At 40.8% G+C, this 15,232-nt stretch overlaps 1 protein-coding gene across 2 annotated transcripts in view; it reads right to left on the bottom strand.

The window, feature by feature from the left end:
• The window catches only part of VIPR2 (vasoactive intestinal peptide receptor 2), a 68,144-nt gene extending 58,822 nt beyond the window's left edge, over nucleotides 1-9,322 (bottom strand). For both annotated transcript variants that reach the window (XM_076331905.1, XM_076331906.1), the window contains exons 1-2: nucleotides 9,234-9,322; nucleotides 5,923-6,025 (exon numbers count right to left, since the gene is read on the bottom strand). In XM_076331905.1, coding sequence (XP_076188020.1) covers nucleotides 5,923-6,025; nucleotides 9,234-9,284 — 154 coding nt within the window. In that variant the 5' untranslated portion in view covers nucleotides 9,285-9,322. The remainder of the gene's footprint in view (nucleotides 1-5,922; nucleotides 6,026-9,233) is intronic.
• Between the last annotated feature and the right edge of the window lie 5,910 nt (nucleotides 9,323-15,232).

Here is a 15,232-nt window from a genome sequence, read left to right as displayed (position 1 = left end):
TTCTTTAGAGACAACAGCATTTATTTTTGCATGGCTGCACAGCATTCTAATCTTACCATAAGAACACCGTTTTCTATTATACTGGAAAGATATTCATGGATGTATAGTCAAAGCTGAAGAGGTACCTTCATCTTCATGTTGCCCCAATTTAGACAAGCTGTACATTCTTAAAAAAAACCCATTAAATATCAATCTCCTGTTCATATAAACCCAACCACAAATATTAAAGTCTCTGTAAAGTATTGGGACCATATATTTCTGTTAGTTTGGATTATGTCTAACCTGCATGCTATTTGTTGTATTAGTTTTATTAGTTGTATTAGCTTTTTTACTACTTTGGTATTCAAGATTGCTTCCTTGTGGTATTTGAACTTTGGATGTCATGGAGAGTAGACTGCCATGGCCACAGCTATCTTTATCAGGACTCAAGCACAAAACAATATGGGGCAGTATTTCTTTCAGAATTTTCTGAAAAACACAATAAATTAACTTATGGCTGTGCACTTTCCTTTTTCAGGGCTCCAAATGCCATTTATTAATGTCGACTGCTGAATTTCTATTTATGTTTGGGAGGGGGTAGAAATTTCAGACTTTCAAAATTGTAGAATGTATCTGTGGCCACATGTTGCCTCTCTTCTTTCCAAAAACATTTGTTATTGTCACTCTTAGTAACCTTTATTATGTGAGATTTTTTAATAAGGATGATCGGGACATTTTCTTGGTCTTCACCATTTATTTCCTGTTGGTTATTTTTCAGTAGGCAACTCCTTTTTCAAGGTTCTTACTCACCTATCGCCCAGCCTCCTCAAAAGATGAGCCAGCTCTGCCTCTCTTCTGCCTTCAAATATTAAGTATAGCTTCCACAAAGCCCAGACATTGTCAACACCATAAGGATGATCAGTTTTATGTGGTGTCATCAACGATGACACTTCAATTAATGTAAGCCAAAATAGACAAACATTCAAAGCAGCCCCTTCAGCTCCACTCATAAAAAACCTGTGTGAACCAAAAAGTAGCAGCATGTCTGTACTACAGCTAGAATAGCAGCAGCACAGAGATTCAAGAAAGCTAAAGTTGTCCTGCCAAGAGCTACTGGTGCTGCATGAAAGAAAGTTCCGTGATCCCACTGTCTCATTTAATTCTACCTTTAATGCTACCTCGGGTAACTCTAAGCAACACTGCAGTCTGAACTACTGACTCATTTTACAGAGAAAATAGCTGCAAACAAACAAAAACTGATGGAAGACCTTGATGAGATTGGGAAGATTAAGAAAGTGGGAACCTTGAAGAGATTCCTTTTCACATAGCAAAAGAAAGCCCTCATCTGGCTTTGTGTAAGTCTCCCGTTTACTGATGTGGAGGAGAGAGTGATTGTCAGATTGGCTTAGTTATGCTCACAGTCAGTCCTTCTTTTGCGCGAGGCAGAGATACATGTGTGTGTGTATTTGTGGGTTTGGAATGCAAAGTAGGCACCTTTCTTACTGGAGAAATAACCTGAACAGCAGAGGTTAGTTGGATAAACTAACTTTTGGACATCTTACCATGGATCCAACATTTGAATATTCATCCCACCGTTCTGAAGAGTTTTCAGAAGGATGTGCTCTGTTTCATCCACAAGATCATGAGCTCAGTGCTGGAGTCACTGAGTGAAAATGTATTGGCAGTGTAATTTGGGAGATTAGATTACATAGTGACATTGGTCCCTCTTGCTTTAAATTTATGAATAAGTGAGCTTATCATTTTGGTAGTCCTGTCTGTTTTAATTTCCCATTACTAGCTGCATTATGAAGCCTCTCTTTAAGAGGTTTATGAAATTCTTTCCAAAACCATTTCTCTTTCCGTCTACATCCCTTCCTCAAAGTTAAGATGCCATATCTAAAATTAAAAATGTTGTCTGGCATATGGGTGTCACAAACACATTTTGGAAAGCAAGAGCTGAAAAGACTCATTTAACTGTGCAGCCACTCAGTCCAAAATGAAAAAAAACCAAACCCCAGACTTAATTTTTGCATAAGATCTTTTTAGAACTTTTTGTTGTAGAACCCTGTTATAAAGTCTGCTGATTGAGTTTTAACATTTTTGACCATAAGATTTCACTTTTCATTTAAAGGTGAACAGAAATAAATCAATTACTTTAAAAGGTAAAATTCTAAATACTGAATAAAGACAGAAATTGCAGTTGGCCATTTTTTATGCATTTTCAATCACTTTTATCGGGAGCTTTCTATTTTTTTAAGAAGACAAACCATGGGTAGTAGGTAAAAGATAAATTAGTGTTTCCCCACTCAAAACCTGTACCTATTATGAGCTATTTAGAATGGAATTAATCTGCCCTCCAAAAATGAGAGTGCAAAAAAAAAAATCCTCTCCTAGGCTTCCAGCTAAGGTGCATCCATACCTCGGGTGTCAAATTATAGGAGGATAGAAGAAAACAAATGTGGATGGAAGCTAATGCAGTCTTCATAAAATAAACAACTAAATTTACTGGAGAGCACTACAGAGAGGAAGGCACTGCCACAGATCTTTGGAGAGTGACTTTCTTCTCTAAATGGAGTGTAATGCTCTCTGCTAATGGAAGAGTACATGCTAATGCCTGAAAATCCCCCAAAGAGTGCAAAGCAGGAGGTCCGGATGTCTAACAGTTTGACGTTGGCAAATGAGCAGAATTTAGACAAACTGGGTCCTGTGGTTTTAATATATCCTTAGCATTGTTCAGAGGACATTCACACAGTATTTATACAGTGTTTCCTTGCAAAACACACTATTGCTTTATTAAGCCATGAAGTAAGCAAGTCCTTTGTAGACTTCATAGTCAATGATTTTAGGTGCACTACAAAAATTACTCAGTGAAATTCTTCAGCCCGCGTTATAAGGCAGCTCAGCTAAGATGACTATAACATCATTTTATTACGTCAAAAAAAAATACCACAGTCGCCTTTAAATCTTTCCTTCATGTCTCCCTAACTGGGACCTGAGAAGTATTAGATAAGGTATTCCATACATAATTGCTATCTGCCTGTCCCATAAAATTTGGATCCTCCAAAATTCAGTCACTGTGCATGCCAGCCAAATTCTGGAGCATGTTACATAGAGGTGTGAAGGCTTCTCAGGTGCCCAAGTAGTTAATGAAAAAATTCCCCCTGATTTTGATAATGGAGGCCCAAGCCTCCTGTGGAAAATCTCAGTGAACCTGTATTTCCAAATTCTAGACAGGACCTTCTATTCAATTTCATTATAGCTTTTGTGAGGCAGGTAGCACATACTGAAGTTAGGAAAGTGTGGTAAGAGCTGTATAACCATCTTTCCCATTTAGGAAAAAGTGAAATAGGTTTTGTGAATTTATTGTAATGAATTATGTTTCAAGTGTACTACAAGTTTTAGGTGTGGAGCTAGGACTTGGACTAGTTCCAGCTTGCCAATTTTCATTAGTAATTCTTCTTTATCAGCAGTCAGAGTATCACTGTGACAATCTGCAAGTCTCTGTTCAAAATACTCATTACATCTTTTATGAATACAGAGAGTTTATTAGGAAAATAAGGATGCATAGAGAATGGATATTTTTGGAAATGCATATATTTAACATGGCCTTTCTGAACAGGTTCATGGTAAAGGTCTCTGTTAACATGAAGCATAGTAAAAATTCTCCTATAACATTAAACATACAGTTTTTAAGGGTTCATTACCACAGGGGCTTTATTCCAGTCTCCTACAAAATGGAATATTCCCTTAGTTTCAGCCAGGCATTCAATTACATGTATAAATCCTTCCACTGCTGTTTTATCACTACCTGCAGGGCTGAATCGACACCATCAGACATACTGTCTCCTTCCAAGACATGAAGTTCTTACACAGCAGTTTGCCTTCAGGAGGCACCCCTCTTCCAGTGAAAAGAGGCTGTGAAGAAAATATTGACAGAAAACCTCTTTCTTCCCCTAGGGAAAAAAATGGTGTGCATCACAAGGATACCCTTGGAGCAGCCCAGCATCTGTATCACAAAAGTGGATCTTGAAAAAAGCTTGACTTTCAAAACTGTATAATAGCTAATACTGAATTTATTAATTCAAGATTTAATTCATTAAGCTGTGCTAGCAATTATTTCTCCATCTGGCTTCACACTAGTATTATTTATGTAACAGCCGTCTCTCTTCACCACTCATAAATAAAAAAATCTAAATGTAGATCAATTATTCCAGTAAGATTTTGCTTGGAAGAGATATCCATGTAAATTATTCACTGTTATTATAATTTTCTAATTACTGATCTGGATTAATCAAAAGGAAAAATTATAGTAAAATACAAACTGTTGATGATCCTTTTAATTATTGTATACAAATTGATATTAGAGTATGCACTGAGGGAGTCACATTCAAATCAAGAAGAGAGGTGGAGAAAGCATCACGAGTTGGGACTCATGTTTATGCTCAAAGGGCACTGCAGATGGCAGGTCCCCGAGATATCATAATCATCTTCACAGCGCATTCAAAAAGGACTGAATATGAAAAAATAAATACATTATGTATCACCTAGTTCAGCCAAGGGAAAACAACTGCACTGCAAGAGCTGTAGTATTCCAAGGAGCCCAGTTATTCTGCGATGATACATACCTGGACTACCATATCAAAAGGCAGGACACTGATGAGGCTTATGGCTTTGTAGAACTAATTTGAAATTAAATACTTCAAGCCACTTAAAGATCGTTTAACAACACAAATTTAATGATTAGTTTTAGATGTGACATTACTTTGTAAAAATCAAAATTGTATTTTGAACTGAAAAATGTTCAGTTGCCTTTAGTTCTAAAATTTCTTTCCCCTTTTTCTAAGTCTCACTGAAAGCCCACCCTTCCCTTCAATATTTTACATGTTACCAGAGGAGTGCTGGGCAGGTAACATACGCAAATGAAGCACTCCAAGAAGCACTTTTACCTTTTCACCAGTAGGTGCATAGAGACTGCTTTCTGCTCACAAGTTCTGGCATACAGTTTACAAAAGATAACTAATCATAAAACATTAATATCTTTGTCATAAAAAAAATTTAACATTAATAAATACACACTTCCAACTTTCTTAAAAAGCCAAAAACTTTTAACCAAGTTCTGCCCTAGTTAATGTTACAGATTTGCTTTTCATTTGGCTGTCTGGATTTATCTGTCGCCTTTGTATTTTGCTTGCTGAACAAATGACTTTATCAGCAGCTCCAACTTACAAGAAAAATGTCATTTTTACATAATCTTATGTTCTACTCACATGAAAATGTAGCAAGGAGATCTAGTAAAATCTAAAATTAAAAAAATAATGAACTACATCTCCTCTTCCTTCTTTCTGCTATTAAATTACAATTGGCCATATCTGTATCTATATATTTATCTTTCTATGTAGAGAGAAAATAAAAACAATAAAGTAACAGAGAGAATTTGTTTTTTGAATGTAACGCTACTGTCCAGTTTTTCCTTTGCATGACTCTATAGTACTCTGGGTGTGAATCTGATCTTGTCTGAAACATCTTCTGCCTGGGAAACCCAGAGATCACTCCTGCCACTAGTACTTTACTTTCAACCATAGCTAGAGATGCTTGGATGCAAGGCTTTCAACTTCTCCCCAGACTTGTTCTTTCTGCTGGTCCTGTCATCACCAGCCTGCAGCGTCTCTGCCAGTCAGAAAATACTAGCAGCAACAGCTTAAAACATGAGAATGCATTTGCTCCCATCTAGTGTCCCACCCAGTGCACGCCTAGCACCTGGCACACCTCTCACAACATACTTGCTGCAGACGTACCTTTAACACAAAATCTGCGTAAATTCTAAAATACATAAAATTATAAGCACAGTACAGACAAATACGGCAACTGCAACAGCAAAGAAGGTGAAGGGAGAAAATCTTGAATATTCCAGTTGTCCCTACATTACAGCTTATCTTTTCTTACCTTTGTAGTCCACTGGCTTTGCATTCTTTAGAAGTTCCATGCACCTTGTTTCCTCCTTGTGAATCTCCAGCTGAAATCTGCATTCTGGATGGACACCATTCACCTGTGTCAAATTAACAAACAGGCCAGGGTCTTGAAACACGAATTAAAATGCTTTATGAAGGATGCAACTACTAATAATGAAATCCACAACTTTAACTGGCACTGGTTTCGCCCAAGTATGTGCCAGGCATTTTACAGACACAGTCATTGCCCATTTTAGCTTCTCACACACCGACTTCTCAAAACAAAATGTTAAAATAATCTGCTAGAGCATTCACTGGCTCCTTCCTGTACCATTTCAAGGCCAATTGTCATTTACAAGAAAATATTTAACTTTCCAGTGCATTCACCAATATTGTTTCATGAGACTTTTTCCTCCAGAAAAACTGAGTTAAACTGAAGCAGGAAAGTAAACACATTTGCTTTTTTTGCTTTTGTAGTAAGTTAGGAAGCTGAAAGTTTAATACGAATCACAGAACATGAAAACCAATCAAACTGCATTCTCTTTGACACAGTAAATTTGCTTTTCTTCCCTTTTCCACCATGCATATTTTACCTCCTGAAGGCCCCAGAGCATAGTTATTTGATTCAAGCAAGTGCTACGCAGGAAGAAAACCCCACTCCTTTAAAAACGAAAGCACTATTGCCTTTACTCGTTTATAGCCCTGCCCCTAGTTCCTTGGTTTTCAGAAAGGGTTATTTATGTCCATGGGAAGAGACAGGGTTGTAGCAGTATTGGGGAGAGAAACAAGACACGGGGAAGTTGTACTGAAGTCAGTTGGATTCACAGAGGCAAACAGAGCCTAATAGAGTAACATGCAGAGTCCATAAGAGACTGCATGGGAGAAATGACCGTAGTAGGTGACAAATGGGAAAATAGTAATCGTCACTGGAGCTGAAGGGACGGTGAGATTAGCTCACATGAAATAACATCATAATGAAATAAAATGTGGCTGTGCTGTTCTTCAGTCATCCTCACACTTGTAGTACCAAGAAAAGGGTGGTCTCTCTCCAAGCTTCACTCTAGCCTTTTCTTTCTCTTACTTTTCCTAGAAGACATTTAATAGCAGAATCTGATAATAGTACCTGATTCGTGAGACACTATTTTTTTAAATGGCAATACTTAATTAATCAAGCTGTGATCATGGACCCAGAACCTAGGACCCAGAGTTAGGACTGAGAACCTGGTTATTCTGCAGTCTCCTTGTAGGCAAGCCACTTGCGCAGCTTTTAACAATACAGCATAATAGCCATAAGCATAACAGCAGGAGCTGCTATGAAAACTCATGAAATCTGTCTCTTCTCCAAATGTCTCATTTCACCATCTACAACATCAGAACCTTACTTCCTTTTCCCCATCTTTTCTCTATATTCACTATTGAAATTGCATGTTTGCAGGGCAGACATTTTTTCTTTTTAAAGTGGATTTGTACAGATCCTTAACATAAATTAGGATTTCTAGCACTTATAATAGAAAGTTCAGCATTATACTGAAAATATCTGTTTTGTTATGTATTATCTACTTTCCAGATAGCTCCCATATAAAATAAAGTCCCATGTATACATAATGTTTTTAATTGCATTTTCCTTTCACATAACAAATTTTGAATATTATTTTTTTTTCCAATTGCAAACATTCAGTAACTGAGAGTAGATCTCCACTCATCAAAAAATATTATAATTACTGGGTCTTGGAAAGGTAGGTTCCAGTAAATGGAAATGTTAACTAAATGAGGGGTTAAATCAAAGCAGCTACGGCAATTAAGAAACCTGCCGAATAAGTGATGTCTTTCTCTCATACTTACGAAAGAACTGCAAGTTTCTCAGTATTGGTGATCTAATAGCAAAGGTTACTTTGAGAACATAAACTTGTTAGTACCCAAAGGTAACGCAACATTACTTTTCAAAGCAGGGATGCATGCCAAACTGTAATATACTTTGTTCTAATACATAAACCAGTTTCATTCAGATGTACTTCACCAAGCTAAAGACATTTAGGGTCCAAGACTATGTGGCACTGACCATGTCCTGAAACACATCAAGAACCCCAAAAAGGATTTTGAGGGCACTCAGCACCTTTCAGGGCTGGTGCTCATCCATCTTTTCCCACTGCTTTACCAAGAGTAGGTTATCCTTTGTAACCACTGAATACAGAACCGTGTGCACTATCTTGCACATTGTAAAGGTACACAGCTAGCTGGAAATCCAGCTGAGGAGTCTCTCTGCGTTTTTAGTGGCTTAACAATTTTTAAGGCATCCAGAACAGCAGTTTGACTGGAAGAACACTTCTTCTGACAAGCAGCTTACATTTACCTTCAGCATGGTTTCCTGACTTTTGGTGGAAATGATCTGTTATTTTAAATTTACAGTAAAAAAACCTGGAAAGATTTAGAGGGCAGATTTTTTATTTTTCGTAAATCACGTTTCCAGCAACATTACTGACTTTTACAAACAACTGAAGAAACGCTTAAAATATAGAGATGTTAAAAGCAGACGCCCTAAATCTGAAGACTTTTAATATTCTGAGCGTGTTGTATGTTGTTATCCGGTTGCATGTATTAAAGAGAAATTAATCATGCAGGTTTTTTTCCCCGTATTATGATTGCTAACGACCCTCTAGACCGTACCAGGGCAGTGCTCTGTGAAAACTCTTGCAAACTAGTGGTGGCCACCGGCTGCTGCGGAAAAGAGCGGGGAACGAAGGACTCGGCGACGAACGGCCCGGCGCCGGCCGCATTCAGCGCCGCTCCGCCGGCGATGGGGACCGGGCCCGGCCCGCGCTGCCCCGCCGGGGCGGAGCCGTCCCGGCCCCTGAGGAGCGCCCGGGGGGTGCAGGGCGGCGCCCCCCGCCGCCTGCGCCTCCGGCCCGGCCCGCCGCTGCCTGTGCGGCCAGGGAGCCTGTCCCAGGAGCGCCGGAGGGGAGATGGGCTGGGGGTCCCGGCGGGGGCGGGAGCCCCCTCCCCGCGAGATCCCCGCCCGGGGACACCCGGTAAGCGCGAGCGGCGGGAGTCACTTGTCTCCTGAAGTGAGTGCGGCGGGGCCGGAGTCTCCGCACCTGCTACGGCTACCGCTGAGCCCCCCGCCCCCGCTCCGGAAAACGGGGGAAGCTGTGAGAGAACCGCCAGCCCGGGGGGTTCCGCACAGACACCTCAGGGACGGGGGCGGCGGGAAGAGCCGTAGGGGTCATCCCGTCCGCCGTCTGGAGGGGCGAGTTTTACCCTTGTCCCGGCGACGCGGCCGGGGCCGGGGGTGAGCGCGGGGAGACTTACCCGCCCCAGGCTCCAGCAGAGGGAGAGGAGGAGGATCGGCAGGTTCCTCATGCCAGCCAAGAGCCGGGGCCGGCGGGCTCCGCTGCCCCGCGCCGCTCCGCGGGCCCCTTTCGAAGGCGGCGAGCAGGAGCCGGGTCCCGCCGCGGCACCATAGGGCCCGGGGGCCGCTGCCGCGCTGCCGGGGCACCGAGCCCAGCCCCCCCGCCCCGCGGGCGGCCGCCACCCTGCGGCTGTAGGCGGCTCCCGCACCTGCCCCCGGCCGCCTCCCGCCCGCCTGCCCGCCGCTCCGGCCCGACTTAGTCCCTGCTTGCCGCCGCCTCCCTGCGCTCAGCTCCTCCTCTAGACACCGGCTCCCTTCCCTCCCGCTTCTCCTCAGCCCCTCTCCTCGGCTTTCTTTTTTCCTCCTCCCTCACCCTGCCGCGGTTGCTCCCCCCGTAAGAAGTACGAGTCGTTCCCCTCAGCCGGGACGCCCCCCGCCCATCCCGGCGACCCGCAGGTGCTCCCCCGCCATCCCGGGCTACTGCCGGGTTATGGAGAGCATTTACCCCGCCCTGCCTGCCTCGAGGTACCGGAGAAGCCCCCTCTTCTCATGCATACGCATCCAGAGGGGCCTGGGTGCCCGTCCCAACAGCGTACCGGTGCCAGCACTGGGATGCCTTTTGCCCGTGAAACCATTAAGGTAATCGAGCATGGTCCCCCCAAGCCAGACACATACAGTATTCGAGGTGCGGCCTCCCCAGTGCCGAGTACGAAAACCCACACACAGATGTGGGGTAAGTGAAGTGATCCCTGGCAGGGTCAGATCACTGGGCAGATCAGCAGAGCAACAACTTTATTACAAAACTTTTCTTCCCCTCAGGCTGGTTTTTTCGAGGTCTCAATAGAAGACCAACAGTTTAAGGCAACTCCGTATAATTGCCTGGCAGTTTACACCAGGCATGGATCTTGGTTTTGCCTCACAAGGCGTATAAAATATATAATTAAGTGACATTTATGTTAGCCCATGCCTTTTGTTATAGAAAAAGCAGAGTTTACATGCTGGCTTTTAGCTGAGAATGAGAATAAATTAGAGTTGTCTTTCCACTGTCTTATATGTGCTATAATTTAAGTATTATGTATTAAAAGGGACTGAGTGGGCAACATAAGACTCTCCTAAATAGCCTTATGCCACCCAAAATAACCAGCTATAAGCAAACCAAGGACACTTCTAGGAAAAAGCTGAAAGGAATTTTAATATTTTTTAATGCATGTGCAAAAATTGAGAAGAAAGACCTCATCATAACCTCTGTGATACCATTAAAAAGAAATACTACAAACCGTAATGAGCAGTGTTATAACCTGCATGCTGAGAGCAGAGGGAAACATTAATGTAGAAAGAAAAACTTCTTGTTGGATGGCATATGATCAAGTAATGAAAATATTTTCATCGTAACAGAAAATAGTATCCCTTTGGATTGACTTTGATCTGTATGTGACAGGTGGACTGAAATGCCAAATTGCACCTACTTCTAAAACAGCTGGGTTGGAGAAGAACCTGGTTATGCCACCAGCCCTGAGACTCCTGGGCAGACTCTCAGGTCAAACCTCTTGGAAATGGAGAATTGCACAGTGCAACCTCCCTGATTCCTGAGACCGGTGTCCAAGGTTGCTCTTCGGGCTCCTGGTTATTGACACATGCAGTCTGGGGGTGCTCTTAGCAATTTCTTAAGAGCTATAGGTCTTTCCAAAATAACAATCTCAAAACCATTTCTCTAATCTTATATTTTACAGGAATCTGATGTCTTACCATTATTGCAAGGCTTTGGAAAAATCCTTTCTGTCTCGTCTCTCTTTAGAAGTTATTTCTTGCACTTTGTGATGACTGGCATCCCGCTAAGAAAGCAGTCTTTAAATCCAGTCACTCTCATGAGTGAAATTTTTACATGTCAAGGCTCTTCAAGTACTTCAGCAGTAAACCCAACAGCAGTCCCTTTGCAGAGGAGCTGTCAGGCAGACTGTCCACCAGCTGGACCACCCCAGCAGCTGAGGACACAACAGTTGCCAGACACCAAAACCCAGTGTTTGATTCTTCAAGCAAATGATTCATTAAGCTGTTGAAGCTGAGTAGCCTGGGAAACCAATTAACAAATTAGTGTTAACATTCTGTGTAGAAACAGTCTTGGGAACTGTCATCATTATTCCTTCTGTGGAATGACAGAAACTAGTATCTCAGGTAGTAGGCAGTCCACATATCCCAGAACTGGCAAAGAAGTTTTGAAACTTGTATCTGTTCTATCAGAAGATTGCCCAGAGTCAGATTTTTGTAATGTTTTGTTTTCAATGAATCAGCATTTTAAGGCGAAAAGAAAAATCATCAATTATTTCTCACCTATTTCTTCTGTCGCTGTTCCCAGTGACTCTTTGACATGAAAGAGACACCAGATGAAAGAGATGCATCAAATACTAATATTTTTGTTTAGATATAGCTAAGTCGTATTTTTTTTCTGAAAACAATACAAATTATTGATGGATGAAGCCCAGAAAACGTGGTTCAAGTTCTTTTTGCGTAAACATAGCACAGTTCAGTGCCCTGTTATAGCAGATGTAGAGGGGGAAAAAAAGAACAAGAATGGAACTAAAACAGCTGTTGATATATAGAGAGATATACGAATGAGACTGATACTCTTATGCAGCAAAGAATGGATAGGGTTATGAAGGAACCAAGGAGTCATATAAATTTAGACAGTCAGTGTAGATTTGATGCCATTTCCAAGAATGGCCTGTCAAATTCAAGGGAAAGAACAAAGAGAGAGATTTTGTGGAGCTATCTATGAGGCACAGAAGGACTGCACAGACATGCAGGAAAAGGGTGGAGTCCAAACACAGAGACAAATTCATCCCCTCTTCACAATAGAGGTGGTAGAAAAGTAAATGCAGTTTGATTGCAATAGGTATTATTTTGAATCAGCGGAACCGGGGTGTTACAGAGAGGGCAGTAAAAGTGGAAATGGAAAGTTCAGCAGCAGGTAATAGACCTTGCGGCAAGCAGTGCCAAGGTACTGCAAGCTCTCTGCTCCCATGGCACATGCAGGAGCCAAAAGGTTTGCTCCAATTCCAGCTGTTGGAAAAGTCTGCCTACCAAGGAAAGGTACATGTCAGTAGAGTTATAAGTAACAAGTACCTTCTGCCTGGCCATCTGTCTCTTCAGAGCCCTCTGAAACACAGTGTTGGCAATAAGTAGCTGATGTGATTTTGGTCAGGCCCATGGAGAAGCAGCTGACAGCTTTCCATACTGAAGCAATGACATCAATCCCCTTTGAGCTGAATCCTTATTTAAATTGTTTGTGGAGTTCAAGATGTTTTGACAATTTGTATTCTATCCACAAATCATGTTCTTGTCATGTATAAAGACTAAAATAACATTGCTTTCATTGTTTAAAAGGAGATTTGCTTTTGTTCAATCATCTAACAGTTATTGTTTACACAATGCATAACATACAGTTGCCAGAAATACCTGAACCGCATGAAAAACTTAGAAGGATTTCCCTCAAAGCATGCGTACAAGGCATCTTGGAGAACATGCCTCTTTCAAGGGTGGGTACCTCTTGAGCTGCTCAAGCTATTTCACATGTTTTGAGTCCTGCTTTTGAGACCACAGAGAGAGTTTTTGCTTTCACTTTATGCGGAACACTCTTAAGTCTCATTGCCAAAGGGATGCTCTTTCTAAGTCTTCACACTTAGCGAAGATACTAGGTCTTCATCAGATATTCCTAAATCTCCCAAAGGTTCTTTCTACTGTCATCCTGCATTTTGTTAGGCTTTTTTTTTTTCTGCAGTCCAAATACTTAAGGGAAGATTTTATCAGCCATGGAAACAGATATTAGAGAGGGTTTCCATGGAAAAGGAATTGTGACTTTAATGTACATGTTGTTTGGACCTTTTATATCGGAGAAGATTAAGTTCCCCAAAATTTTAGCATCGGTAACTATTAACATAGATGATCTTATTGAGCCTCTTTCAATGACCAGGTGGAAGCACAACAAAGAAGGTGCCAGGCCTGAGTGGGACAAATTATATGTGTTCTGCTCATGACAATGGGAATTCAGACCTTGGACAGGCTCCAGGGAACATATGGCTACAACACCATCCTGTGAGAAGCAGCACAGTGCTGCTACTGTCCAACAGTTGACCCTCCTGCACCAAATGTTGTAGTAGCTGCAGTAAGAGGAGAAGGTGAAATGCAGAATCTCTGAATAAACAAAAGAAACTCATCAATGTATTTTATCTGCAGCTCCAGCAGGTGTTCAACAAGTCCCAGTTATTTTGAACTTTTGCTGTCGTTACTGGTCATCTTATGTCTACATAATCTCTTGAACCCTATGCTTGTTTCTTAGACAAAGAAGCAATAGCATGCAGAGGGAAAGTTTTCTAAGGAAAGGCTGTCCTTACATGCCACCTCAGCTTTTTAATTACCTTCCATTTCAGCATAGACAGCAGTGCCCTGCTGTCTCTAAGCACGAAGAGTAGCTTTATGCCGTAGCTGAGACTGTATCTTCTAGTGATGATGCTCAAACTGCTCCACAAACTGCTTTTATACAGTGGCCTGAGAAATGGCACTTTACCACCATCAGCGTACCAAATGCATCCAAACAGCACATATTCTGAACCAACAACATAGTGATATGAAGAACTCTTCAGAGTGGTCTTTCTATAATGTGCAAGTAGCTTGGCTACTCAAAAATATATTTCTGCAGATTAGAAATAAAAAGAAATTCTATGAAAACAAAGAGACTTTTCTTTTTGTTATGTTAAGCTCAGGACTCACAGACTTTTAAATGGCTTGATTAAGGAGATGCCTGTAACTGTGAAGTCTTCAGTCAGGGTATGGCACAGGGACATGTTCACCAAAGACACAGAGTGTAGTCTAAAATACTTAGTGTAAAGTATGCAATTTTGTCCTCTCTCCCTCAAATTTATAAGACTCCTAGGTCTTTTGTAATTTCAAAAGATTGGGAGAAGTGCCTTCAGTATAATGAACCTTTCCAATTTCTTGGCCAGGGTATTCTATTTTTCATATTTCCATTATAGGCAGGTCCTTTCATTAATACTTATTGAACACATTAAAATAATAGGTATTCTGTTACATTCATATGTATAGATGAGGTAGAGTCTGATCTTTTAAATTTATAAATTAAATCTAAAATAAATAATTTGGGTATCTGGCATAATGGAAAATACTTGTCTAATGTCATTTTAGCTATGATTTACTACAAAGCTCCAGGTTTGATCAGCGATTTTTGAGTCTTTTACTGGACATGAGAAATCAAATCTTTTTATTCTGAAAATTATTTTATTCTGATACAATGAGAGGAAAATTGTCCCCATTAGTTTTAGCAGTTTTGTAATGGTTAGTTATGATGATGATGGTTTCTTTGGTACAATTTAAAGTAAAGGATAGACTTTGGCACAAAACTCTAGAAGCAAATTCAAAAACTGCAGAAAAAATGAGCTGATAAAGTGGCAGGCAAGGCTTTAGAAAAGTAGAGAAGACTAAGTGCAGAAGGGAAGACAAATGAAAAATAGCATAAAATAAAAGTAGTATTTATCAAGAGGAGTCAGTACCAGCTTAATCCAATACTTTTCTTTACTAAGACATATTTTATATACAAAGAAAAGACATTAGATTTGTTCTAGATAGCTGTCAGTAAAGCATTTGATAGAGTGCCATAGAAATTGCTAGTTAAAATTGAGATAATGGAGCTTAATGAAAAATTTATTTGGCCAAAATGTGGTTAAATGAACCTGACAAATAATGCCAATGTATAAATAGGAGGATAAAAGGAAATAACAGTGAAGTTCCTCAGACATCAGACTGGGGTCCTATTTTATTTATTTTCAGTAATGATTTTCATTTTTGACAAAACAAAATTTGCTAATGATTCAAGGTGTTGTCAATAGTAAGCAGTATCTGGATATCTTACAGAACTGGATCAACTGAAAATGAATTTCCAACTAGAAAA

This window comes from Aptenodytes patagonicus, chromosome 2 (genome assembly GCF_965638725.1).
Source record: "Aptenodytes patagonicus chromosome 2, bAptPat1.pri.cur, whole genome shotgun sequence".
NCBI lineage: Eukaryota > Metazoa > Chordata > Aves > Sphenisciformes > Spheniscidae > Aptenodytes > Aptenodytes patagonicus.
This window is presented reverse-complemented; position numbering and strand designations above follow the sequence as displayed.